Genomic DNA, 27,167 nt, shown 5'->3' with positions numbered 1-27,167 from the left:
CGCAGCATGCCGGGAGGTGTAGTCCCGGCCGTGCTTTCCCGGTAGCCCCCGCGGCACGGCGGCGCGCGGGGTTTAAATCGGCGGCGGTTGGCCGGGCCGGGGTTGTGCTGCTGAGACGGGAGGTCGCGCCGCCGCCCAGGAGCCGCCATGGACTCCCGCATCTACCGCCACGTCTCCCCCGGCTGTGTCGTTAACATCCAGCGGAGCAACGGTGAGGGGAGAAGGGGGTCCCGGCGCCGTCGGGCGGCCGGGCCGGGATCTTAACGCCAGTCTCTTCCAGGCTTGATCCACAAGGCGACGGTGAAGACGGTGGACGTGGAGCGGTCCTCCGTGTCGGTGGAGTGGTACGAGGACGGCACCGTCAAGGGGAAGGAGGTGAGTGGGGGCCCCCATCTCTGTCCCGGCCTGCTCGGGCCGCAGCCCAGGGGGGTTACCCCCACTCCGGGACGGGTAGGCCGGTTCAGTTCCGTGCTTATTTTAATATTTCGCATAATTAAAGCAACGAAATCGGTGTGTGAAGGTACGATGGGGAAGTGGCTGGAGCGGAGCCCACCAGGGCGCTCAACCTCTCAGGGTGAACGAGGGGGTGCTGGGTCTCCCCCTTCCCCCCTGGGCTTTGAGTGCCCCCGAGTCCCCGTTTTCCCAGCTCTGGGGGCTGGCTGCTGGCTTTTCATGGCTTTAACGTGACTTAAGACTTAATGTGCCGCTAATAAGGTGCCCCGTGAAGAGGGATGAGTTTGATTTCCTGAATCTCTGCGCTGGTGCAAAATAAATATTGGATGAGACGGGATGTGGGGGGGGGGGGTAATTTGGGGCATTTGAGGCTGATGTGACCGAAATCCTGACACTTAACAAAGTCTGCTTCAGTAACTGAGCAAACATGCTCCTGCTGGTTTCTCTATATACTCCAAAGTTTAGTTAAAATCTTAAAGTTGCCATCGGTGGGTTCTTTGAAAGTAGATCTTGTACTGTTCATGTGCGTGCTGCATTCAAATACACAAAATGTGTGGGTTCAGGTAGAATTGCTGACTAAACTGCATGTATGTGTTAGGATATTAAATATTCACGAAGATGCTTCAAAATCCAGCATTTTTCTAAGACACTTATATGTACACTGTGTCTGTATACTTACATACACTTATATATTATTCTGTCCACGTATATCTGTTTCTGAGCTAATTAACTTTCCAACTAGATACTTACAGATTCCATATAAATCAAATTTTATAACTCTCTTATGTTAGAATGTTGTATCTCCACATTTTACAGAGGCTCACCTACTTGTTTTTGCTCTTTTAATGGACCCTCGTTTCGTTTAAGGAATTTTAAAAGTTAATTGAGAAGTCAAGAGCTTCCTGGAGCGGTGCTTGTGTTGTTTTGTTAGGTGGATTCCAGCGCAAGCTGCTGTGATACCAGAGTTCTTGTGTACATGTGCTACCAAACTCCTCTGCTGTGTTTGGTTTGAAAAACTGAGCCGAGATGTCGTGTTTTGGGCTGGAGCCTGCCCTTGGCTGTCTGCCCTTGGCGTCGCTCCCCCAGACCAGCGGCTGCCTGTGCCAGGGCGCCGCAGAACAAGCTGAAGGCAGGATTATGACTTCACTGGAGGGTCAGGAAGGAGGCAGTATCTGGCCCTAGGTGAAATGGCTTCAACAGCAAGTGGAAAAAAAAATGTAGGTGAATTGATTTGTGGATTAAATGCTGAATCCTTCATGTCCCAAAGTCTAAGCAGCTCTTTGAAGTTTATTTCAGTAAGTGCAGTCGCACAGTAAACACTTAATGCTCTCCTAGTGCAGAAGTCACAGAGCAGATGAGATTTACTAAGATTAGCACTAAGAGATTAAAGCGGTTGATGCCAAATGTACTTTGTCCATCTCTTCAGAAGTGCTCTATGGCACCTGCAGAGCTGCGTGGTGTTTGGCAGATGAGGGTAAATGGCTCAACTTTTTTTTTAGCGTATTTGGATGTATGAGACTACTCAAATGGAATGTGAACTACTGTCTTGCCCTTCCAGGCAATTTTAACTTAACGTTTGGCAGGCAGTGGGTCAGGTTTGTTTGCCTCTGAAAGTCAAGGTCAAAAAAAAAAAAAATATGCTGTAAGTGGTAGCAGCAATATTCCACTCTGTAAAATCCTGCCTTTGTTCTTGTAGATTGATATTGATGATGTGATATTAATAAATCCAGAGTTAACAGAAGAACTACCTGCTGCAGATGTGAAAGAGAACCTTCCCTTGCAAGAGAATGTAACCGTACAGGTAAGTGCTTTGAAGTGATATAGTCTCTTCTACGGTACTGAAGCGCCAACAGCATAGGTCTTGTTATAAATAATTCCCTCAGTTAAAGTTTGAGGTCTCTAACTTGTCTTTTCTGTCTCATAGTCAGAAAAATCCTTGTTGTAGCCATGTTGTCTCGAATTGCTGTGCTAGGTGCTTGCAGTTTACTTTGATTAACTACAGCATTCATTGTTTTTCAGAAACAGAAGCGTAGAACAACCCTTTCAAAAATTCCTGCTCCACGGGAAGGTGAGAAAATGTTATTCTCTCTGCTATATCCCTGTGAAACGGTGGTGGTCTTTCATTGCAGCCATAATATTCTACTTTAGTGCATCATAAGGTTGCTCATTCAGGCAATGCTAATAAAGAGCATGCTGTTTCATACCAACATTTTGAACTGCTGAGTGCAGAAACTTTGCTAACAGATTGCTGTCCTGCTCCTGTGAGCTGGGATTTGTTGATGTGTTGCCCTTTTCTGCAGCATTGTTGTTGTTATTCCTTGAGACTTCTTTAAATGTCACTAGGCAGCTACTGTTGCAGTGAGTTTTAAAGTTTCATATGGAGTTTTGCAAATGTCACAAACAACAAAAGGTAAGTGGCAGTTATTAAGATTAAAAGTGTCAAAACGAGAGTGGAAAGGGCAAGAAAGAAATAGCCGTGACAAATGGATGTCTCCTCTTCAAACAGTCTCCCTAGACACTAACTAGAGCTCTATCCTTGGAGAATTTTGGACCAGGCAGCCAAAGTGTCAGCTGGTGTGCCATGGCTCAGTGATTGTGTGTCAGTACAATGTTTTAAGCAAAGCCAGAAGAGAAGATAGAGATGTCAGTGTGGGATTGTGAAGGAATTGTTTTTGTTGAGGTGTCAGGAGTTGCATAACTCCCACGTTTTCTACATTCTTTTAGCTTATTAGTTGACTCTTTTGGCTTTTTGAATTGCAGCATTACAGGTCTACTTGCAATGCACTTACGTGATGCTAAGGTTGCTAATTTAATGATTCTCCTAAAGTGCATAGTTATCCGGAACTGATACTTTTCCATGCAATTGGGCTGTAAACAAAACAGCTCAGCTTGTCTGGCCTCTCTTGCTGTGATGCAAGACAGGGAGGCTGGTACCAGAAGACAACAGCACAAATCCTCTTGCATCGGAGAGACAGCAGTAGTCAAAGAGGCTTAATATGTCAAAAGTTGTTCTGCGGTACAGCGTCCTGATCTTCAAATCCAGAGAACTATCCATAAATTTTGTGAACTGGCAAGCAAAATGATGTGGTAAAGTGGTGACTGTTTCTAGACAGCTCAGTTAATGGAGCTGGATAGCCAGCTGGGAAAATAAAGGTGTTTTAATTCAGTCACAGGTTGATGGAAAAATGTCCTCACAGAGGTCACGGCTTTCCTGTAGTATAGAATCTAATTGCAAATCTGAAATATCTGTTGTCTTTCCTACTAGCACAGCCTTGTCTCTGAAGACCTGCTCAGAGTACGAGAGAGAAGCAGTTTTTTTCAATATTCCTCAAATATTACCTGTCATTATAGCTAGCTAAACCCTTGAGTGTCAGTGAGTATCTGTCCTGTTGCAAACTCTGCACTGCACCAATTAGAAAGCTAACATTGGCTTCAGGTTTTGGTTCTTAGACTAAATGAATTAAAAAAGAACAGGAGGTGTCTATCTCCCTCTCATCCAGGAAAGTGAGAGAAGCAGAAGCAGTGCTTTCAGAACGAATTAAGCAACAGATATTGCCTCAGACCTATTAATGAACAAGAACTTTGGAGGATGCTGAATATCCTCACGTGCTAGACACTCTTGAATCAAACCCATTTAGAGGCAGCCAGTCCTGCAGTTGGTATGCCTGTCCAGGAGCACTATCATTTACAGGAAAAGTGCTGCCGAGTTTGTGATGAGAGCAGGTCTGGGCATGTGCCACAAAAGTAAATGGAATGAAATATCATTTCTGAGCATAATGAAGCTGATGCTTTTTGTTCCTAAAGTTGCAGCAGTGACACCTAATGTCTCTGCACCTGAGCAGAAGATTCTAGGTGAAGAGCTAACAGATACGAGCACTGAACTTAGTTGGCACAATTGTGAGGAATTTGATCCAGAATTGAAATTAACCATCGGGCTGACAAAATCTAATGTCCTTTAAAATCATAGTGATTAATTCTGGATAAATTCTTGTGGTTACTGGAGGTAAAGGTAGTTCTAGCTTTCATATCACTCTACTCTTTTTTTTTTTTTCTGTATCAGATTTGCTTTCTTTACAAATCTATTGAGGTATAAGTTCCAATCCCTTTCCCAGGCAGCTTTCCGAGGGACTTGGTCTCAGTGCAAGAAATATACCTTGGCATGTGACAGTGGAGACTGCTCTCAAAAGGACCCTTTCCAAAGATTTGCTCTTGCGATTATATAGAGTCTTTTAGCTGAACTTAGTGTTATCACGCTCCCAGTCCACTGTGCACCACGCGCGCTGTCTGTGCGTGGTTGGGTGCTGTGATGGTGGGCATGATGCTGCTCATGACCAGTTGCCAGATTGCAGTACTACTGTTACCATCAAACAGTTAATTCACGCAGCTCTGCAAGTGTGAGGCTTCAGAGGATTTCCCAGTTCCCTGACTTTTACTGCCTCCTTCCTAGGTATTAAGGTTCTGGAACTGCCCTGTTAGTGAATCCTTAGTGGCATCTGAAAGAAATTCACTGGAACTGCAAATCTGGAATGAACTGTTTGCTTTTCTGTAGTGGTGTATTTCATGATTGCTTTTCACCCACCTGCATTGCTTTGTCCTGCACTTTGCTAATGTATCAGACATATGGAAATGGTCTTTTTAACCACACCTTGTTCCCCACTGTTCTGCACTTGGCGAGCACTCGATTACTTGTGAATGTCTGAGGCATGATGCTGACCTTGAATTTGTGTTTCCAAAGCTGTTCGTGGCCGTTCCAGGATGACTGTTATCACAGAATCCCAGTGCAGCCTCCAGGAAAATGAGATGGGGGTGGATCCCTGCCCTTCTACACAAACCAGAAACAATTTGTCAGTTCCTGGTGAGTGGAGAAAGAACCCAGTGATTTCTTACTATGAGGCAAGATGCTTTGTATGCATTTAATTAGGTAAACTGCAAATCCCAGGGGGGAGGAGCAACCGCTATGCCTTCATATATAAAACAGGAGAGACCTAGAGGTCTGCCACTACGCAAATATGCAGGGCTCCTACCTGAAGGGGTTCTCAAAGGACTTAGGAAACAATGTTGTTGAATAATAGTGTGCTTTATTAGCCAGAGAGCTGTGGTTGTGTGGGTGGGTGGATGTGGTATCTGCTTTAACAGCATGAAGTGGTATTCACAGGGCTAGAGTGGGAAGAGAAGTGCCTTGAAACTGCTGACAACACACTCTGTAACTAGTCTGGCAGTAGTTTTACCTATACTGGTTGAATAAGGCAAGAACTTGAGCCTACCTGAATTATGAAATTATTGTTATTTATCTTTACCAGTCCTACCCTATGAATAGTTGAGAGCATGCCTTGTGTATTAACTTCTGCCAAAACATTGAGATAAGAGGCTCGATACTAAATTCTTGTCTAGTCGGTGTGGCCTTGATTTGTAGCTTTGAATAAAAGTTGTTGATTGGCAAAGGATTTAAAAAATTATTTGCACAGGTTTTAGCTAGTTCTCTCTCCTGATTCAGAATCCAAGTTGAGGAATGCCTGTGGCCTGTGAGGCTTTACAAATTAGAAAATTATCCTTGATCTTTGGGATCTAATTATTGGTTTTCGTCTGGCTTCTTTCTGCAGCTGGCCGAACCAGGACTAGCAGGCTGATCTGTGCTCCAGAAGCCTCACTGACAAATGGAAATGGCAATACAGAGGATCATCTGCCTGCTGCTGGAACGAACGCTTCAGTGAGCCCAGGTATGAGGGAGCAGTGGGTAAGAACTGACCCACCAGTCAGCAACGCATGGCCATGGGATTGCTGCTTTGAAAAGGTGGCTTTGGCAGTAAGACTGAATATCTTGAGTATTTTTTTTTATTACAAATGTGTAATTATTTTATAGCATATCTCCTCAGAAATACTGCTTTTACTTTATCATGGTAGTGAGGCTTGCGATGCAGTTTCTGTGGTAAGTAGATCTGGTTTGGGAAGGAAATGCTGCAAAGTTAATGACTGTCCTTCTGAAGATTATTGTTTCCTGTACAAGTTAGTCTGTCACCCATCCGGAAAAGTTTGTATTGAAATATTTGTATTGTGCTGAAAACTTAATCCAAGGAAATGTTTTTATTTTATCTAGTTCGGAGAAGAACTAACATTGTGAAAGAGATGGAGAAAATGAAAAACAAGAGAGAAGAAAAGAGAGCTCAAATTAATGAAATCAGGACAAAACGTGCACAGGTGGAGTACTCTATAATACACCAGTTGGAAATACTATAGGATAGTGCATCACAATTTAGTTGAAACTTAGTTGAAACTAACACATTTTGGACAGGCTTTGTTCTTACGAAGCAATGTAAGGATGGATTGATTCATTCTAGATTCAGAAACTTCTGAATCTTGTGGCTTTTAAGTGAAATATTTCTACTTGTGTACAGCTGATTGCATAGTATGCTCTGGGGCTTTTTTGCTGTGACCATCCATGGCCTTTCCATACAGGAATTTGACAGCAGCTGTCCAAACTGGGAGTTTGCACGGATGATCAAGGAATTCAGAGCAACTTTAGACTGCCAGCCAATATCTATAGCTGACCCAGTAAGTAAATGCTGAGGCTACTAACTGCAGCCTGTAGACAGACTTTTTATTTTGTACTGAAGATTTTAGTATATGAGCAACTGAGTGCATCACTGCACCTTGGAAATCCTCTGAGTGTATTGTGGTCTTGAGGTACCTGGTGGTATATTAAGTAATTTTAAACTAGGTCAAAAAGCAGAGGAACAAAAGTAGAGGTCAAACACTAGAAAGACCAGGTTTGGTCAATATCTTCAGCAATTATGGAGGTAGTATTGTTTAATGTATGAGAACCAAGTAGTCCTTGTCGAGCAAAGGCCTTGTTATGGTTAGTGAAAAAAGACTGCATTCAACTTCAAACACAAAAGTAGGTGTGGAGTAGCTTGGAACAGTAGGTGTGTTGTGTGCCTGCATCCTATAGGGCTGAGAACCATCTGTCTGTGTATGTATCGCTGCATGACAGAAGAGGAGCTTGTTGTCCTCTGCTTTCTGCCTCACCCAATGGAATATGCACTTTCCCAAACTCAACTGATGGGTAGCTGTGTTGCACAAAGAGCTATACTTACTGCATCGGTAAAGAGCTCCAGGTCAAAAAATACCTCTGGCGGAAATGAAAATAATAATTTGCCTGAATTTGACTGTAGTTGCAGTAATGATATCACAGGTTTTGCTGGAAAGCTGGCCAAGGACTAAACTTCTTACTAATTTTGAATATTTGGGGCAATTTCTATAGCATAGCAGCATTTCCAGTTGATATGTTGGAGCATGCTATGCAGAGGTCAATTGTTTGTAGTGTTTCTTATGCACTGAATGGATTTTAAGACTTATGTCCCTGCATGAGTGGGTCTACAGAGGCAGATCCAATCAGCATATAGAAAAGCAGATGTGAGGGAGCATCGGATTTTTCTCTCTGTAATACTAAGTAGGTGTGGGTGTAATTGGGAAATAATTACTTGTTTTCTTTTTTTTTTTTTTAGATAGAAGAACATAGAATTTGTGTCTGTGTGAGGAAGCGCCCTCTTAATAAACAAGGCGAGTGTGTTGACAAAGCAGCTCTGTCTTGGAGCAGTTTGACTTTGCTTATTTTTGTAACTGAGGGTCTTTTCTGTCAACAGAACTTCTGAAAAAGGAATGTGATGTGATTACTGTTCCAAGCAAGTGTGTCCTGCTGGTCCATGAGCCAAAGCAGAAAGTGGACTTGACAAAATACCTTGAAACCCAAGCATTTAGATTTGACTTTTCATTTGATGAATCCTCTTCTAATGAAATGGTATACAGGTAATGCTTTCTTCTCATTGGGCATGACTTTCAAGGTAAAAGCATGGAGCTATGGCTAGATGGCATCCTGGCTCAAAGAAACGGTTACCTGAAATAAATATTAAAATCCTTTTTTGAGGAAACCAAAGGACTGATAATTCTAAAGCTTTCTTTTGGCATGGTCTTGCTGATTTGCTTTTATTTGTGTGTTTGGGTGTGTGTGGGGTTTTTTTGGTTTTTGTTTTTTTCTTTTTTTTTTTTTTCAGGAAAACTGATGAGGTAGGCTGTGAAATGCTTGCCTTAACTGTCTCTTTACCTTCTGAATATCCAGGTTCACTGCTAGACCTCTTGTAGAGACCATCTTTGAGGGTGGGAAGGCAACATGCTTTGCGTATGGCCAGACAGGCAGTGGCAAGACACATGTAAGTGTTTTGTTGTTTTGGTTTTTTTTCTCCAAGGTCTCAAACTTTCTAGCTTTAGATAAAGTATTTCAAAGCTCCTTGATGTTGATAATGAGTAATCTGTTGTCTTGTTCTGCAAGAAACCTTTACCTCAAACTACAGTGATCTGGACCAGACTAGGCTAGCCTGCCAGTTTGAGTAATCAGACAGTTGCTGTCGTTCCAGTGTTAGAGGCAAGTTTTAGGTGAGGATCTCCTATCAGTAGCGCTATGTAGCGAGCTGTAGATCTCTTCCAGTAATCCGGAAGGGAATTTGGAAGTTTATAGAAGTTTGGACATAGGCTGCCTCCATTGTGTGAGAAGACGAACGTGCTCATCTGAGCATCACCACAGGAATACAACTGTGAGGCACTAAAATCATAGGCAGTGGAGTTACTGTCCCTTCCTGATCCTAGAGTGCAGATCTAGTGCAAGGACAATAGCTGTACCTTGAGTCTGGAGTGCTGCATATTAAACTCTGGCAGATTGAGAACGTGTCATGGGATTGAGTTTTGTTTTAAGGAATTTGTTTCATATAAAAGTGGTAGAGAAAGTCACCAGGATAGCAACCAACTGGAAGTTTTGTTGAGATTAAAGGTATCTTGATCAAAGGAGTTAAAGGTATTGTCTGCTCTAGAAGTTTAATGCATTTTGGTATCACACACGTGAGCTTTTGCAAGTAGCAGTGAAAATGTTGCTCAACCTACCTCCTAAAAAATGAGGCGTTGCTTCTTCTGTCCAGGGGCTCTTTGGTTGCACTGTCAAGGCCATGAGCCTCCCCTTGGAGGAACAACTGCTTTGACTCTGTGCTGCAGAGCCTTGCAGGCGTTCAGCTGTTGCTTTGCATAGTCCAGACCTTCTTTGTGAGCCCATAGGGAAGCAGCAAACTCATTTAATCCTGAATTGAACTGTGTTCTAATCATCTCACTGACATCAGAGTATATATATGGTAACTTTCTAGTACATTCTCAGGACTAAAATCAGGTAGCTCGACTTGTTTGTACCAAACCTCACCTCTGGCCTTTTCTCTTCACAGACTATGGGCGGAGACTTCTCCGGGAGAACACAGAATGCCTCAAAGGGCATATATGCTTTTGCCTGTAAGTTGATTCTTCATTAAATACAAAGATCAAATTGGTGCTTGTTTTTCTTAGATACGATCTGTTTTTGTATGGTTATTTAAAATGTTTCCAGTAAAAGATACATAAAGTATTTGCATTTTCAGTAAGAAGCAGTGGTGTTTGCAGGAGGTATGATTATTTTTCTGTCAGTTTCACTAAATATTTTACAGCCTGTAAGTTTCTAGATTCACACTTAACTCACCAGAAGATACTTGTTTTTTGAGGCAGAGATATGACATATTTTCTAGTTTGGCAGTCACTGGGCTGAACCATTTAACTTTTGTCTTGGGCTCAGGATGGTGTTTGGAAATACCTGACCCGAATGCAAGGCAACCCTACCCATTTCTCATATAAAGCTTGTTATACAGAAAGCATATGAATGTATGCGCTATGTTTCTTCTTGTAAGCATTATTAGATGCAAAAAATCTAGCACATGCAAAATTATTGAAGAAAACAGATGCTTAGAAGTCCCTCCTTGATCTAATGCCTAGAAAGCACCATGAACCCTGACCTCCTCTACCTTCCCTTTAGACAGGTGTATTGTGAAACTAGCATGTGTAGCAAGGCAGTTGAAACAAGAGCAGCTGTTTGCCAGTCTCTGAGAATTAGTTATGACCAGCCCTGAAGGGAAAGTCTTTGCTTTTTAGCTCAATTTCAAAGTCTGAAGCCTAATTGTGAGGAGCTGCACTAGATCCAGCCAACGGGTCAACTAATCTGGCATACTGTTGTCTCCAAACAGCAGCAATGCAGATGCTCAGGGATGCATGTTTTCTAGGCTTTCCGCAAGAAGCGCTTGAAACACAAATATGTGATTCTTTTCAGGCCTGTCTAATACAATAGCAGATACCAGTGTTCCTCCAGATCACTAAGGATTGCTGTTTGCAGGTGACATCAGCAGTAGAAACTTCCATATCCCTTTATGTTTTCAGTCCCTGGATGATGATGCTGCTGGAACTGTTTTCCAGATGGTAGCACAGCACTAATTGTTTCACCAGCATTTGTTTAGGATGACTATCATTTGGCTGCTAGACGCTGCCTTATGGCTGTGCAATATTTGAAAGTAGATCAAGTATCAACTAGAACATGTTTTAAACTATTTAACTCCTGCGTTTCCTCACTAGCACAAGATGTCTTCCTCCTCCTAAACCAGCCCAGGTACAGGAGTCAGAACCTGGAAGTCTATGTGACTTTCTTTGAAATATACAATGGAAAGGTATGACTCTTCTAAAAATCTTAATCTGATTTCTTTGGCTGAGTGTTTCATAAGTAGCTGGGTGAAACTTACTAGTTTCTATAGTTCTGTATAGTCTATTGTTCTTGCTGTGTTTGGAATTGAACTGGAAGGCTATGTAAATGTGCAGTTTCTATATAACTTTCTATAAACACAATGCAAAATAGTTACAAGGAGACTTTGCTCAGATTTACCTTAATCTTGTTGCCTGAATATAGGTGTTTGACCTCTTGAATAAGAAGGCAAAGCTTCGAGTCCTGGAGGATGGCAAGCAGCAGGTCCAAGTCGTTGGTCTCCAAGAGAGACAAGTCCACTGCGCTGAAGATGTCTCCAGAATGATTGAGATGGGCAGTGCCTGCAGGTTTGGTGTCAAAAAACCAATGAGAGTCATGTCCTGTTTTACCTCCATGTCTACAGAAAATACATAATCTCTGTTGCTGGTGCTTTGAGACTTAAACAGCAGCTTGGTGTTCCCACTAATAGGTAGGCACTGAGCGGCACCTCTGCCTGAAAAGAAGGTAGCTACAGAATAAAGGGCTAACAGCGACAGATTTAGCCTACCTGCCATAGAGAAGGCCAGAGTTCATGGTCCACATCTCCTCATGTAACTCCAAGAAGAAAGAAACTAATCACATGAGGAGATGACTGCCCTGGTGCCACAGCTAAACTTAGCAGTCTAGTTGCTTTCTAGAAGTATCAGCTAGTTTTACAGGAGCCTAAGTAGTGCCCTGTGGGCTTGTAAAGATCAAGGAAGAGCAGCCGGCATCAACCTACAGTTGCAAAAATGCTTTGACTTAACTGCAGGCCAGATGAGCTATTCCAATGGCAGCAAAACTGCTGCATGTTGTGCAAGGATCTTCTCTAAGGAATCCTTGAGAGCAAGTGCCAAGGGACAGCCGTAGGCTTGGCTCATCATCCTGGCAGCAAGGCTGCAGTCAGGGCAACTCTACCATTGTACTGGTGTCTCTAATCAGGAGCTAAAATCTGTATTACCAAGTCTTATCTGTCTCAGTTAAGTTGCAGCTGCTGTGGAAACATTACTAGGCAAATGAGAATTCCTTGGTTTCTGTATTACACTGTATGTGGAGATATGTGCATCCAGCTCTCTGCTGTGCATGCTTTTTTTGGCTGACAAGCTCAAGCCAAGAAAGAACTGTTTAACACCTTGGACTCCTGCCTCATTCTAGGACAATCTCCCTGCCTTTCCCCCAGCGGTAGGGATACAGGTGGGACAGTGAACCTGCCAGCCTTCTCAGGGAATGATGACAGTGAAGGTCACAGGGAGGTTTATGGTAACTTGTAAGTCTCCAGCCTGTGTCTAGCAGTGATGGGGCAGGTGCAGTTGCACAGCAGAGGTAAAGTGCCAAGCCAGCTTGGCTGGAGAATGGGATTTACCATGATTGTAATCTGCTAGCACAGCTAATGCTGTTTAGTGGGGAGCTTGGCTGAGCTTACCGTGTAATGGCAGATGCATTAGGAAAATGACATGTAGCCTGCTCTGTGGCTGGGAGATGCAGTGCTAAGGTATTTCCAGCTCCAAATGCATGTAAGGCATTAGCAGTCAGAAAGGGGTTCCAGTGTAGGCTGGCTGAGTTGAGGCAGACAGATTAAACAGCCTTAAATCTCTGCAATGGGGTGCAGGTTCATAGTTCTCACAGCAGTTCTTCTGTGCTCTTATATCAGAGGTAATTTCATAATTCACGCACACCTGAGGTATTCATGTGTAGGATAAAACCGGAGAGGTTAAACAACTTAACTGAATAGCTGCAGGTCTTGTCTAGTGCTGTCGGCACCTGTTGCATCTTCTGTGACACAGCTGTAATGCTTTGCATCTTTGCCGCAGGACATCTGGGCAGACTTTTGCAAATGCTAGCTCTTCACGGTCACACGCCTGCTTCCAAATTATACTACGCCGAAGAGGGAAACTGCTTGGCAAATTTTCCTTGGTGGATCTGGCAGGAAATGAGAGGGGTGCAGACACATGTAGTGCTGATCGGCAGACACGAATGGAAGGTGCAGAAATCAATAAGAGCTTGCTGGCTTTGAAGGTGAGCAATAGCACTGGGAGCAAATAGCACTAACCAACACATGGATTCTGTTCAAATCTGGGGTTATCTGTTCTGCTTCTTTCCAGTGCAAGGGAAGAGAACAGCCGAAAAGATCCTAGTTTAGTATGTTAATCTTGAAAATGGTGTATACTTTCATTTAGAATGTTTCCAGGAAAGCAGTGCAGTCTTGTCAGGCCAGACACTGGTACAGCCATTTCAAGCTTTATTCAAGTTGTCTTTTTTACATATGATGGATATACCAGTGGTCTTGTGACAGTCAAATACCTGGAGTGTATTTAAAGGCTATAAAGTACTTATAGAGCAATAGAGATGACCATTCTCCAGCCTGTTGGGTTTATCAGCAATTGGTGGCTGATAGCTTGCAGAGCTGTTTGAGAAGAGATGCAGATATCACATTCACAAGACTCGTCTTTTCTTAGGAATGTATCCGAGCCTTAGGGCAGAACAAATCTCATACCCCTTTCCGGGAGAGCAAGCTGACCCAGGTGCTAAGAGACTCTTTCATAGGAACAAACTCGAGGACCTGTATGGTGAGTATGTGCATGGCACAAATGCACGCACTGCTTATGGCTTCAGCAATTTGACCAAATAGCTTCATGCTCTTCTGGAGTGAAGGGTCTCTGAAGTCAGAAAACTTCAGTTCTCTGAAAAAGTCACATAGGTTTTTCCTCCTCCACTCTCCACACTCACATGGTGACTGAGATCAAGAACCGGTGAGCTTTGCCCAGCCCCTGTAGAAGCAGAACTGCAGAAGTCGCTTTCATACAGTGAATCTGCAGTAGAGCCTGGTGTGCTCTCAAAGGGGCTTTGCTTCCTGTGGAGGGTGCAGCACAGTGGCTGTGCACACAAAGCCAGTGGAAAGCTGGATACAGGACCCCTGGCATGTCCCACAGAAGCTATAAAGAAAAATGGACTTGACAGAATGTCTCATCTCTGACCCTTTGCCCTAATGTGTCCCAGCTGCCTGGTGAGATCTGTAGGGCCATTAACATGAGCAAAAGTCAGATGTGGGAGTCACTGAGGTCTTCTGTTCTGTTTGCAGATAGCAATGATTTCTCCAGGCATGAGTTCCTGTGAGTACACCTTAAACACACTGAGATACGCTGACAGGTAATAGCCTTTCTGATCTGAGCATTCTACTCTTCTTGCAGAAGGATTTTTGGCTGCTTTTATGCTGACCAAAAGTTCTCTTGTTGTCACTGCCTGTAATGGCAATTTGGAAATTGTTTGCTAGGAGCAAATTATCTTAGAGCTGTCTTATGAAACTAACCTGGGTGCTCTCTGTGTGAGACATAATGGACATTGTATTAAACTGTGACTAATGTCTCCGTTCCTCAGAGGAGGAGTCTCTCCTGCTAGACTTCAGACTGCCCTGGTTTTTGCAGGGAGTTTACCTTGTCCTGAATGGTTACCTCCATGCCTTTTACTTTATGTAATACTTTGGGTCCTATCTGTAAGTGGTGTGCTAAGATTGTGTCCCTGACATGGCCCTACAGATGACACAAAACACTTTGTGTTATTGACAGACTTTGATATGAACTAATAGAATATGGCACCTTGGAGATTTGGGCTAAAATCTGAAGGACTTGGAGATCTCAAATGCCTCCAAGCAGATGGTGAGAGTGTGTTTTGAGTGCCCTGCGCTTGACCTTAGGTACCTGCAGGGCAAGGTAGATTTGCAGGGACTGAGCCCCAGGTTTTCCTGGGGTCTCGCTGATACCTGGAACCCCTGACAGAGCAGTGAGTGCCTCCCAGTCTCTGCTTTACATGCCTCTACAACTCCCTGGTGACGTGACAAGTAAAAGGGAGACTGACTTTTGTCATGTCATAACAAGATGACACTTGCACGTTTCAGGCTTGGTAGCTTTCCTTCATTTAGTTGGCAAAGGGCTGCTTGGTTTCTTCCTGGAAAACATCCCACTCTCTGAAAGGATGTATGGTAATTCTTGTCATAAGCATTCAGGAACACTGTGAGTCTTGACAGATTCCCAGATTTGGTTCTGGATTGAAGTTGTGCGCTTTTTTTCTTCTGGTGGACAGTCATTCCTGCTCACCTGAAAGTACAGGACAAAATGCAACATCTGACTTAGTGTGCTTCAGTAAGATTCTAGTGTTGAGTTAGGCCCATTGGTTCTTAGCCAGTGCAGAAGGCATGTTCAAGCTAAAAGAAAGGGGGTACAAGGCTGAAACTCACTGGAAACATGAAGCTGACACTAGTAACTGGAATTAAATGCACAGTTGGTATCTGACATCTACCTCTAGTACCATGTCATCAGCCATGGCTTTTATCCTTATTATAGACCTATTCTGGCACAGTGGGTCTCTGGGGAAAAAATCAGCCTTATTCCTTTTCTTCCCATACTAAGTTCTCTTAGTTGGTCATGACAGACGAAGCTGACATGTGGAAGACAGCTTTTGTGAAAGGTGTTGCTGGCAATTAGCATTGTGTGCTTGGACATTTCTCTCCAGGAGAGGTCCTAGGCTGGGCATGGAGACAAAACATATCTCAGCTTTCCTTCCCACAGCCCTCTGGGGTTTCTGTCCATGTGAGCTTGTTCTGGAGGTGGTAATGTGCAACTGCTTAAGTGCAGCTGAATGTCTCTTGCTGAGCACTGATTGATTGCAGTAGTTGTTTTGTGATGCTGTAGCCCAGAAAGTGCTGGAAGAAGTGTCTGAGTGACAAGTGTTCTTGTTGCAGAGTGAAAGAGCTCAGCCCTCATAATGGAGGTGGTGAAGCACAGAATCAGATGGAGACTGAGGAAACACAGACCAGTGGAGAAGGCTCAGGTCGCAATGTATGTGTGTGCAGTGGGCTGAGCAGATCTCAAAGCTGTGAACAACTTGCTGTTCTTACTTGGGCTGTTTCTTGCAGCTCTCCAGTGATGAGGAGGAAGATATCTCTCCTGACATGTCCAGCTTCTGTGACGCTATGACTCAAATTAGTGAACGAGAGGAGAAAGTTGTAGAACAGCTTAGAGAACTGAGACAGGTAGGTGGAAGAGGCAAGTCCAACCCAGGCTGCCTTCTACATGTTGATAGCACCTTGCCTTGTCTGAGCCAAGTGCTGCTGGGTAGGCTGTGGGCTGTACTGCAAGACGCTGTCAGTGGTGTTACTTTCTCCTCATTGACAACTTTGTCCTGTGGTTTCCTGCCCAAGTGGTTAAACTGTGGGACTATAGTGCTTGTGGCCAGCTGGTCACCCTTCCTCTCCAGCTAGCAACCTCTACTTGCTGCTAATGAGTACTGACTGGTACTGGTCTGTAGAAGCTCAGCTCTGTTTATTGGTGTGACAGATCTGAAGAAACTAATTGAATTTCCAGAAAGTCATTTTCTCATCACTGTTATCCTTGTAAATATAGAGAATGCCGACTGAACTTGACTACCTCTTGGGAATCACAGAACAACCAGACTATGATCTCGAGACCTTTGTGAGCAGAGCTAAGCACTTCGTAGAGGAGAGCTCAAGAAACTTCCTTAGTGTCAGAGGTATGTTAGTGCCTGTCTCTGATTAGCACTGTCACTAATCACTTTTTCAAAGACCTGAAAGTAATACCAGCGTACCTGTGGGGCTTTGTGCACACAGTCCTTCTGCATAGGTTGTGATTCGGATCACTCTCCTAGGTGATCACAGGGGCAGATCTGAAACATCCTATTGTCTGCACTTTCCAAAATAAAATTTTGGCTCATAACTCCCACTTGCTTTGCACTGCCATATAAAACTGCCTTCCCTTGAGCAGAATGCAGTTGCCACCAAGAGCCGATAAGCTGAAGTCTGTTTGGCTAGTTGGTTATATGGTTTACTCTTTGCCTTGGCCAAAAAGCAGACTTTGACAAATAGGTCCCAGTGCCATGTTCTAGGGATTCACAGGGATATGCCCACTGTTTCCACTCCTGTTTTCATGGATATCAAGCCTTAATACCCATGCACTTGTAACAAGTGTCTGCCTGGCATGTCAGCACTGCCTCTCTTTGTTTGGACCATGCTGGTTGAGGCGGTGGTAGAGAGGCAGCAAGGCAGGTGCATGAGCTTGGCTGACACAGGGTAACAGTGCCAAGCACATACATGGCCTGACTAGGACAGGGGAAGCTATGTTGCTAACTGCTACTTTTCACCCTATTGCAATAACTTGGGCTTTGATTGCCACTTCAGCCTTTGCCTCAAAAACAGGGCTGTGAGGGGTTTGTTTTTTCAAATGAGGCTGGAAATTGTGGCATCAAAGTGAACTGTTAACCTGAAGAAGTAGACTTCTTTTTAAACAGCCCTGACTGTCCTCCCATCTCAAGTGCAGCCTGATAGCTGTATCCCTCCGTTCGCCATAGTGGGGTGGTGACAAGAAACAAGAGTAAATGTCCCGCTAACCTCTCTGCCTTATAGCTCAGGGAAATCTAGCCCTCTGAGATGGCTGGATTAGTGGCATCTAGTTTGAACTGCAAACTGCAGGCTTGAAACTGCTGATGAGTAGAAATGAACAAGTACAGCTGAGGAGCTTTGTGGGACCAGGCAGGATTTGATGTTGGCTGAGTGGTTCTTTCAGAGTTCACTTCCTTCTGTGGCCCCTGCAGAGCCCTGTTGAGCGGGACAGCTGAGCTGGGGAGTTCAGCTTCCAGGTCAGTCACCCTGTCACTCTCTTCCTTTACAGAAACATTGGATGCCCTAGGAGCTGCCATGCAACTGGAGGAGCAAGTCAGCAAGCAGATGAGCCAGCAGAGGCGTTAGTAAATACAGCAAAACCTGGTGCACAAGCAATCTTCTGTATGTCTTGCATGTTTGTTGGTCGTTTGTGTAACTCCTATTTTTAAATGTGGTAGAGTGTCTGCGGGTCATGCATGTGCATGCCTGAGAGCAGTGAACAAGGCAGCCTTTCTCTCTTCATGGTCTGGTATCGGAGTACTCGGCAGAGTGCTAGAAACACGTGCTGTACGGCTTGGGGCGGGGGGCCTGAGACTCTGCTAGATGTGTCTAGCATCTGGCCCTATGCTAGTGACAATGGTCTCTTCTAATAGAACTAGATGAACATGTATAGTCTTCTAGTGTACAGATAACTTTTCCAGATGTGCTTGAAACCTTGCAAAATTGTTGCAAGTCTACCTTTTCTAGAAAGAAAGTGGATTATATGTAATTAAAAAAAAAATCACTATTTTAAGAAGTTTGATAAATAAATGTTCCTGGATTTAATTATCTCCTATCATATAAAATATATTTCTTGCTGATTTTTGGTAAAGACTAACAGCCCCTAAAGACTGGCTGGTATTGTAGGGATAGGCTGATTTCTTGGATGAGGTTTCTTTTTAAAGCCTTTGCACTTATAATGTTTACATAAAAATCACTCAAAATAAATTTTGAGATCCTGTTGAGTAGAACTGGCCTAGCAAGGGGGAAGCTGGTTCAGAGGGTACCTATCCTGCACCTGAGCAAAGCTCAGCATGTAGTGAGTGGCTCAGCTCTTATGACATCAGGTAAGTAGGAAGGGTCCTGTGATATGCCCTTGTACCATGGGAGTTTACTCAGGCTTTGAAGATAGCCCCAGGATGTTACTTCACATTTTTTCACATATATTTCCCATGGCTAACATGCCACATAAAATAAACCTGTCAATAGCCCACCAAAATCTGTATTTGAGGGCAGAAGTGCAAAGCTGGCCTCTGGTTCAGGTGCAGCAAGGTGCTGCCGTGGCCCTTATGTGCAACCTGGGTCCAGGTGCCCCCATAGAACCTGTCCTCTGGGAAGGAGCAGGCAGAGGGGCAGGATGGGGGAGGACAGGTGGGAGGCATGTGCTGCTGTCCTCTGTTTCCTGTTTGTTCAGCTCCCTCACACAGGACAAAACAGCCCTGTGAGCTCTGGGTCCAGCAACACAGGATGCAGCTATACAAACATCAGATTACAAAGGGACCCTTCTACCATTACTCCCTCTTCCCCCTAGACCTCCCACCCTGCTCTCCTGCTTCCTGAGCTGCCTTTTCCCCCTGAAAGTGAAGGGTGTAATTTAAATATCTTTGCCCCCAGCTCTGCACACACCTTCTGCAGACTGCATCCTTGCCATGTCTCTGGGGATGTCTACTATATTGGAGGCCAGTTCTTCAGCCTGGACTGGATCCATTTTTGTGTACCAGGTCTCAGGACTGTCCTGGAAAAGGCAGGAAAAGAGGATCTTAATGGGACTGGGACAAGCAGCTACAGAAGGGATACTTCAACCCAGAGAGGCTCCTCCCCCACAGCTGGGGCATTTTGTGATCAACAGTTTAGGTACAGGGAGCAGCGTGGGGCTGAGCACTCGGGGGCCTCTGAGCTGATTTGTACCTGGGCTCTGCCTGCATCACATTAAGATGGTATAGCCAGAGGAAAAGGGCTGTTATGCTCTACTGAGTTTGGACTTAAAGCAAGGCTGTCCTGTTCCACTTCAGATGTTACTATACTTGGATCATCCAGCCTTGCCCAGTGGTGTCTTAGGGTGAGTAAGGATGGGCCTAGGTGCAAGGAACAAAATGTTACCCTGTATTAGGTCCGGGGAGAGAAGGTGGAACAAACATTGCTTACTACTCTGTATATCCACCCCAGGAGCCAGAGTCAGGAGGGACTTGAATTGGAGGAGCTCAAGTCACCTCTTGCCTCACTTGGCCCTTCAGCCCCCACCTCTAACACCAAGTCCTACTGTCATAGAAGGAGCAGGAGTATGAGCTCCCTTCTTGGTCTGTCTTGGTGCTGAGTCAGAGCAGTTATCGCTGAGAATGAAGGTGAACACTTCTCAAAGGGTGGCTTTGTTTATTCTGCACTCTCATGCAAGACTGGGTTTCTTGTGGGAAAAAAAGAATCCATCCCCCCCATCCCTGCAAAACAGACCAAGGTCCTAGGGCTGCTAATAAATGCCATAAGGGAGGCATGTTTACCATAAAACGCTGGAACAGTGTGTGTCCTAGTGCCGCCTTTGCACACTCCTCCACAAAGGGAAATGTGCGCACAAAATACTGCAAGAGAAGAGAGAGTTGGCATGTAGGGAGAAGGGATGTGAGCGTGTGTACAGAAGGTAGAGCTGCATGAATGATATGGCTCCAGATAACCTGTGTCACGTGCAAGGGAGTCCCTGACCCACCTCCTTTAGTACCGGTGCTACTGCTAGCACTTCATAAACGCACCATGAGGAACGTGAAGGTCCCTGCTCAAGACTCACCTTCTTCCCCCCCGACATCACCCAGTGCCAGCTCCCACCTTTGTTAACAAGAGGAGAGAGGGCGTTTCAGTGAAATGGTTGCAGTGCAGCAATTGCCAGGGAATTCACCCTGCTCAGAGGATGGGTGCACTGACCCTCTGCGTTGCTAGGTAGGTTTGTAGACCCTTTTTCCCCTGAGCAGCCTGGTTCTCAGCTGTCACTCACTCAGGCCTTCCCGTCTACTGACAGCATGGTCCTTCCATGCGGCTGTTACAGAGGCAGGGCTGTGCTGAGGCAGCCCAAAACTCTTTACCTAGCACCAGCCTGCTTATGATTCTGTGCTAGTGTCTTGCTCCAGGCAAACTGTCTTGATTAGTCCCTTAGCTCTGTCTGTGCTTGATACCCACAGCAAGCATGGGGGTAGAACAGATGTGTGAGGGCCCAACAGTGGCTTCCCAGCACCTTGTTTGTGGTGGGTGGTAGGAGGGAGGCAGAAGAGGAAATACAGCTCTTTCCTGAAGGAACTGTCACTCCTGCCTTTGTGTCTGCTATGCTTAGAAAAAAAAAAACAACACAGCATAGGGAGCTTTTCTGGGAGGAGACCATGTGCTACGATGTTCTCCACCATAAACCACCACACTCACTTCCAGGGAGATGCTGGCATGTCTCTGGCTGGCCGCATGATCCAGGTTCCCCACAGCAACCATCAGGCCATGTACCACTTTCAGCTGGATCAGCTCTTCCGCCACTTCTGCTGACTCCTTGGCTAATACACTGCAATGAGACAGGCCATCAGCCCCTACCCTCTGTGTGGGAAGAAGCACACAACAAATTGAGTCAGGGTCTCTTAGTGCGGTCACCAGTGGACAACAATGTGTTCCTACCCTGCCCTAGCAAGACCAACAGACAGGAGAGTCTCAAAATAAACAAGAAATGTTTGTCTGTGCATGGATTAGCAATCATTTAAAGTGTGGGCTTGCTGAGAACAAATTGCCTAATGATTGGCAGGAGCTTCCTGGGCTGTATGAAAATCTAGCAAGTTTCTTGTGTGACCATGAAGAACACAGAACTCAACCACCACCACTGTTACTTCTGTGAGCATGTCCCTGGAAAACACTCCAGTACATCTCCCTACCCACCAAGGGCTTTCTGTCATCTGCTTTTGCAGGAAAAGTGTTCTGATAGCACTATCTTGTGGACACTGCAGGAAATTCATACTGAATGAACAAATTTTTGCACAAACGGCTGAATTTCTTTAAGGATTCTGCAGTCAGTCATAGGCACTAGACTCTTCTGTTGGGTGGCTGATGTTAAATAAGGGTGTTTCACTGCTCGCTGTGGCTCCCAGCTATGTGGAGAATAGAGCGGCCCTGATCAATACAGCACCCTTTAGCCCTGTGCTGTGGTGGGAGACACACATTGCTTCCAGGCCCAGCCATGAAGCCACTGTGACAGCACACAGGGACAGAGCCGGTGGGATTCCACATCTCCCTATAAATAAAACTTCAAGCAAGCTCCAGTGTTGGAAGCAGGGAGGGTCTGAGCATTGCTACCTGCAGGCACTCTGCCCTATTCCTGAGCACACCCCGCCTCCGAACAGCCTAAGGAGCCTTAGCTGAGCACTGGTGTACTGGAATACGTCCCAGTCCTTTCCTACCCTACCCTACCCAAAGGAAGCCACTTCTCTAAGGTCCCTTTTATGCTTCTGTAGGTTTTGCTCCGGAGTTTCTTACCCAATGGCTTTTGCAGCAGCTGCTTGCTGAATATACACCAGCATGGGCTCCCTTGGGCAAAGTGTGGCTGGTTCTGCGTGAGGAACATGAGAAAGGTGAGAATGGTGCTTTGAAACACCTCTAAGATGTCAGAAGGGAGGGGAGGTGCAGTTACACCGCTAGCATGAAAAGGTGATGTCTTTCAGGGAAACCCTGTGGCTACATATCATATGAAACACCCTGCAAAGGTCTGTGCGCACGATGCCCACGGCAGCACAGCCACAGGTCAGACAGTGGGGGCCACTGCGACCTGCTCTGCTGAGTCAGGGGAGGAAACACCCGGGTCTGGAACGGTTTATCATCCTTGCCCAGCAGACCTCAGCAGGTCTCTGGAGGCCTGGACGGTAGCCTGCACGCTGCCTCGACCCAGGCAGCCCTGGCTGCTGGGCTCCCCGCCTCAGGGGACAGCCCCCTGCACCTCCTCCCCTACGAGTCCGGGCAACTGCCCTGCAGAAGGAGGCAAGGGAGCTTGGGAGAAACCCGGTCGCCCTGGGAGGAGGCCATGGTCCATGGTCCGCTTTTTTACCTTTGGCGGTCTCGTCGCAGGAGGTAAAAGCTTTCTCCCCGGGTGGTGTCAGTAGGGCAACCAAGCCCTTCAGCAGGGCCGGCCGGACCTGGCAGGCCATGAGGGCCTTCAGCAGCTGGATGGCTGGCAGAGAGAGAGGGGAGCCGCGCTCAGCACTTGCGTATTGTACGTGTGCGTGGGGGGAATCTGGGTACGGCTTGTCATGGGGGAAGGACTACAAACAGGAGGGCGCAACAGCACCCACCCGTACTTCGCCTATGAGAAAACCTACGACTTCAGCAGATTCCTAAAAATCTCATTCTACTTTTTTAACCAGAAAAAGAGTAGCTTCACCGAAGTGAAGCCTCAAAAAATTCATCGACACTCGTGCCTGTTCCTCTCCACGGAAATCTTTAGTAAAAGGCGAAAGATTTATACGATCTGAAGAGAAACCAGAGTATGCCACCATCTTTCCCCCCGCCACACCGCCCGCCTGCCCCGCGCCCCATAGCTCAGGGCGAAGGAGCCCCCGCCCGCCCCCGGCCCCGCAGCCCCCGGCCCGGCCCGGCCCCCCGGGGCGGACCGGTCCCGCCGACCCGGACGGCTCGGAGCGGCCGCGGCAGCGGACACCGGCGGGGCTGGGGCGGTGCGGGGCGGCCGCGGTGCTCCCTGGGTATGCAAATCAGCCGAATGCTAATGAACACATGCTAACGAGGCGGGGCAGGGGTGGAAGGGCCGGCAGTTCGGGGTCAGCGCGGCCGCCCCCGGTCCCGGATCCCCTTTTCCCTCACGCGAACCACGGGAGACTATAACTCAGCTCCCTCCCTCGTCTTTGTTTTTCGTTCTATTTTTCACCAGAAAAGGGGTAGCTCCACCGAAATGGAGCCTCAAAAAATTCATCGACACTCGTGCCTGTTCCTCTCCACGGAAATCTTTAGTAAAAGGCGAAAGATTTATACGATCTGAAGAGAAACCAGAGTATATCCATTCTTCCACCGCACATCTACCCACCCCCGCCTGCCTCCCCATAGGACACGGCGACCCCTTCTCCTCCCCCGCCGTCCCCCCCAGCCCGACCCCGGCTCGCCGCGGTTACCGACACCCGCGGCTCGGCCCGATCCCACCGTCCACGCCGGCTCGGGGCGGCGGTGGCGAGCGGGACCGGCAGGGCGCTGCCCCGCACTGCACCCTGGGTATGCTAATCAGAGCCATGCTGTTGAGGGACATGCTAATGAGGCGGCCCGCCCTCCCGGGCGGGGGCGGAGCGAGCGGCCGGTGCGGCGGAGGCAGAGCGGACAAAGGGCCCCCGCAGCCCGGGCTGGGTCCCATCGTCCCCGCAGGCAGCGCGCCGAAGGGGCGGAGATCGGCCCTGGCAGCAGGTCCCCGCACAAAATCAGTCCCACGATTCTCCGGGGACTAATCAACATTGTTTCGGAAGCGAAAAAGCAGTCTATTTTTTACCAGAAAAAGGGTAGCTTCACCGAAGTGAAGCCTCAAAAAATTCATCGACACTCGTGCCTGTTCCTCTCCACGGAAATCTTTAGTAAAAGGCGAAAGATTTATACGATCTGAAGAGAAACCAGAGTATGCTTTGCGTCCTCCCCGCGCAAACCCCCTCTCCCCGTTGTCTCTCCACCGTGTACGGCGACCCCGGACAACCCACCCACCTCCTCCCCCCCCGCCCCCCGTTCCTCGGTGGCCCACATGAACACGGCCCCGGCGCGCACCCGGGTGGCCCCGGAGAGCGGCGGCGGCTGACAGCGCTACCGGGGCCGCGCCGCCGGTCCGCGGTGCACCCTGGGTATGCAAATAAACGAATGCTAATGAGCTCTGTGCTAATGAGGCGCCCGCCGCCCGCAGCGCCAGGCACACCCGCAGCCCGGTGGGAGTCTGGGGGGGCTGCCGTGGTCGTCCGCCTCCGCCGTCGGTCCGGGGCCCCGGAGCCGCACGAACCGAGGCTGCTCCTCTCTGGCGTCTGTCCCTGCCACGTTTATCCAGGCCTAGAGATGGCCATCCCCATACAGTCTCCCCCAGATCCCTTGGGCCGCCACCCGGGGTGTCTGGATGGGTCCTACCTTCGTACTGGACGTCCAGGTGCACTGAGCACAGCGCGCCCAGCACGGGTTCCACCGGGATTGCGGGCGCCTCTCCCAGCAAGTCCTGGGGGGAAACAGGCAGAGTGACAGGGACAGTTTTGAGAGTACTCCAGGCTGTCCTCTTGCAGGCACAGGGGCTGCCCACTGGACACCAAGGGGGCTGACCCAGCTCCTGCCAGGGCAGGAAGGACCAACATGGGAGCTAATGCTGCTCCTCACACCCAACCAGACCCACCACCCACCTGCATGACCACGAGCGTCTGCAGAGCCAGCTGCTGGGCTCGGGGGGAGGCGCAGGGCAGCACAGCAACGAGGCCTTTGTAGACTTGGTTCTGGTACTTGGGATTGCCACGGCCCAAGGAGTCCAGTAGAACCTGCACATCTTCTTGAGCCTCTGCTGAGTTGGAAGTGGCCAAGAAATTGGCGAGGGATCGCACCCCTGGGCAGAGAAAGAGTCACCAAGTCATGTGTCTGGATGAGTCTGGGTCATTCATCTCAGGTGTTTCACTGACAGCCCAAGAGAACCCAGCACCACATCCCACTTGAAGTGCAGCTCAAAGAACAGAAGCCAGGAAAAAAGTTCTTTGGCCTTGTCAGGAGCCACAACACCAACTGGAAAAGCAGTCGGCAAAATTCTCAGCTGAAGTAGGTGGCCAAGGCCCTTCTGTGGGCATTTTCACAAGCAGGATCTGGCACTGGAATGCCAGCAGTGCTGCTAGGGATCCCTCTGCTGATCCTGCCACCTCGTCTCCCTTGGAGGAGGCTGTGACGGCAGGTATCACCCCATAGCCTCCAACACCATAATCCAAACAACAGAACAACTAACGGGGTTTGGCTTCCACGGTCCAGGAGAAAAAAGTGTGTTGTAATGCTCTTTCAAAAGATACAAGCCACAAAACCTTCCCACCCCCCGAGGGGAAGTCTGGGAAAGTTTGCGGTAGGTGAATGCTGCAGCTAAGAATGGAAACTGGTTTGTGGTTTAACTGGAGCAGTTGCAACCAGCAGGACAGCAGTATCGCATCAAAAGAGATGACTGTAAAGAAAGGGAGCTCATTAAAAACTGAGAGAGGGGATGAAATGCAACTGCTCAACAATAGCCGAGACCCTGAACTCCTTCCAGCCAGACAAACGCTGCAGCAATCTGCCATCAGCAGGTGGTGGGAAGGGACCGCAGCAAGCAGAGGTCAGGGAGAACATCCTCGCCTGAATTAGGAAAAAGCACGGATGGACACGCCGCCTACCGTAGCTTTCACAAATGAACTCCTTATACTTCCTGCCAGAGTTTGCGACGAGCTGGAGCAGCTTTACACACTCCCTTTTGTCCTCTTCTTTCAGGTGGTTCAGCCCTAGTATTTCCAGGAGAATCAAGACACCTCCGATCTCCAGAAATTCGATAAGGTATCTGCGTCTGCAAGGATAGGGGGAACAAAGCCAAAAGTGTCACCTGCCTTGGAGCCCATCTTCCTCTGTCAGCACACTGTGCTCTTGGGAACCATCGCCTCCTGCCTCGCTGCAGCGGGGGCCCGGGCAGCAAACACAAGGAGGCTCCTCCATGCTTTGCTGCCAGCAGGTCACCAGCTCCCGTTCTGCCCTGGGCTTATTTCAGATACTGAACCACAGGCACAAAAAGTCCCATCTCCGCACTCAGGCTCTCGCCACACTCCTTCCACGTCGTGTCAGTGACCTGGTGGCTCTGGAGACATGCACGAGCAGTGGATTTGGTTTTTGAGAGCATTTGAAATTCCTACCACAAACCTCACTGGGGCCTGCCTTGCCTGAAATGCTTACACAGCCCTCCCAAAAGACTGCCAAGGACTCATTGTTTTCTTTATCTATTTACCCCCTCACCTGTGTGTGCGCCTCTCACACAGTGACATTCTATACTTACCCACTTGCAGCAGATAAGAAGATGCCAATGGACTTGAGCAGCTGGTTGAGGCACGTGCTGTACGTGTAGCTGTTTGCCAAGGCTAAGGAGAGATTTACAGACCATCATGGTTGTCCCCCAGCTTGCCTTTGGCAATGTGGAGGTCTGAACTGGTACTCTCTCTGCGAGAGAGCATGGACCTTCCTCTCACAGGCGTGCAGAGGCACCACGCTTTTCCCAATATAATAAAAAACACTAATTCTAGGTTCCTGGCAGACATGACTTTCTCTTCCGTTCCATCTTTAGATGACCACTTCCTCCCCCCTGCAGAACACAGCTGGATATGGATGCCTCCATACAGAAGCTTATTTTTTAAACAAATTTTTGGTAGAGAACTTTCCGTTCCCACCACCATACTCCACCTCCAGCTGTCCAAGGAAACAGATACGTCATCCTGAGCCATGCCGTGAGGCGAGCCAGAAACAAGCTGGCTCCCTGGGCGAACTCCAGCTCCAGCTCTGGTTCTGTCTTGCCATCATTGCTTTTAATGAAGTTGTTCAGCATGTGGCTTCGAGCAACTTTGTGGGCACTATCCCATTCCTGCAAGAAAACCATGAGCTTCCTGATGGCTTCCTGCTCTTTGACGGAAGTCATGATCTCTTCTGCCTAGAGAAAAGGGAGAAAGA

General features: G+C 47.4%; 2 protein-coding genes and 3 non-coding genes across 6 annotated transcripts; 1 reads left to right on the top strand and 4 right to left on the bottom strand.

The window, feature by feature from the left end:
* Nucleotides 1–22: 22 nt before the first annotated feature.
* On the top strand, nt 23–18,284 carry KIF2C (kinesin family member 2C). 2 transcript variants are annotated; one of them, XM_074598393.1, is made up of 21 exons: nt 23–211; nt 281–375; nt 2,150–2,254; nt 2,479–2,521; nt 5,189–5,308; nt 6,054–6,170; nt 6,548–6,648; nt 6,907–7,002; nt 7,956–8,010; nt 8,094–8,256; nt 8,567–8,657; nt 9,711–9,774; nt 10,918–11,009; nt 11,246–11,388; nt 12,871–13,075; nt 13,516–13,626; nt 14,139–14,206; nt 15,795–15,891; nt 15,969–16,085; nt 16,456–16,582; nt 17,737–18,284. In XM_074598393.1, the coding sequence occupies exons 1-21, from the start codon at nt 148–150 to the stop codon at nt 17,811–17,813; spliced, it is 2,151 nt and encodes a 716-aa protein (XP_074454494.1). In that variant the 5' UTR covers nt 23–147; the 3' UTR covers nt 17,814–18,284. The 2 variants fall into 2 exon arrangements, with proteins under 2 accessions (XP_074454494.1, XP_074454493.1); XM_074598392.1 differs by having other exon boundaries at nt 25–211; nt 2,473–2,521.
* ARMH1 (armadillo like helical domain containing 1) lies at nt 13,594–27,147 on the bottom strand. Its single transcript, XM_074598394.1, has 11 exons — nt 26,930–27,147; nt 26,503–26,571; nt 25,856–26,022; nt 24,857–25,053; nt 24,594–24,678; nt 22,540–22,662; nt 21,975–22,047; nt 20,886–21,015; nt 19,982–20,059; nt 19,113–19,221; nt 13,594–15,150 (listed from the first exon to the last, which is right to left on the bottom strand). Exons 1-11 carry the CDS (start codon nt 27,133–27,135, stop codon nt 15,137–15,139), a joined length of 1,251 nt encoding a protein of 416 aa, XP_074454495.1. The 5' UTR covers nt 27,136–27,147; the 3' UTR covers nt 13,594–15,136.
* Nucleotides 22,865–22,979, bottom strand: LOC141748114 (U5 spliceosomal RNA). Its single transcript, XR_012588923.1, has one exon. It is a non-coding gene; the product is annotated as a U5 spliceosomal RNA (small nuclear RNA).
* LOC141748093 (U5 spliceosomal RNA) lies at nt 23,386–23,500 on the bottom strand. Its single transcript, XR_012588903.1, has one exon. It is a non-coding gene; the product is annotated as a U5 spliceosomal RNA (small nuclear RNA).
* LOC141748105 (U5 spliceosomal RNA) lies at nt 23,992–24,106 on the bottom strand. The gene has a single exon (XR_012588914.1). It is a non-coding gene; the product is annotated as a U5 spliceosomal RNA (small nuclear RNA).
* Nucleotides 27,148–27,167: the final 20 nt, after the last annotated feature.

The sequence above is a fragment of the Larus michahellis genome, chromosome 8, assembly GCF_964199755.1.
Source record: "Larus michahellis chromosome 8, bLarMic1.1, whole genome shotgun sequence".
In the NCBI taxonomy this organism is placed as follows: domain Eukaryota; kingdom Metazoa; phylum Chordata; class Aves; order Charadriiformes; family Laridae; genus Larus; species Larus michahellis.
The sequence above is the reverse complement of the archived record's forward strand: the minus strand, read 5'-3'. Positions and strand labels throughout refer to the sequence as shown.

Bases quoted from the DNA above. Each gene is read 5' to 3' on its own strand.
- ARMH1 (XM_074598394.1), bottom strand. From the start codon at position 27,135: ATGACTTCCGTCAAAGAGCAGGAAGCCATCAGGAAGCTCATGGTTTTC. The intron at 26,572-26,929 runs GTATCTGTTTCC...CTTGGCAAACAG, and splicing joins ACGGCATGGCTCAGGATGAC to CTACACGTACAGCACGTGCC. The intron at 21,016-21,974 runs GTAAGAAACTCC...GTCTCATTGCAG, and splicing joins GCTGCTGCAAAAGCCATTGG to TGTATTAGCCAAGGAGTCAG.
- KIF2C (XM_074598392.1), top strand. From the start codon at position 148: ATGGACTCCCGCATCTACCGCCACGTCTCCCCCGGCTGTGTCGTTAAC. The intron at 8,011-8,093 runs GCGAGTGTGTTG...TTCTGTCAACAG, and splicing joins GCGCCCTCTTAATAAACAAG to AACTTCTGAAAAAGGAATGT. The intron at 9,775-10,917 runs GTAAGTTGATTC...TTTCCTCACTAG, and splicing joins GGGCATATATGCTTTTGCCT to CACAAGATGTCTTCCTCCTC.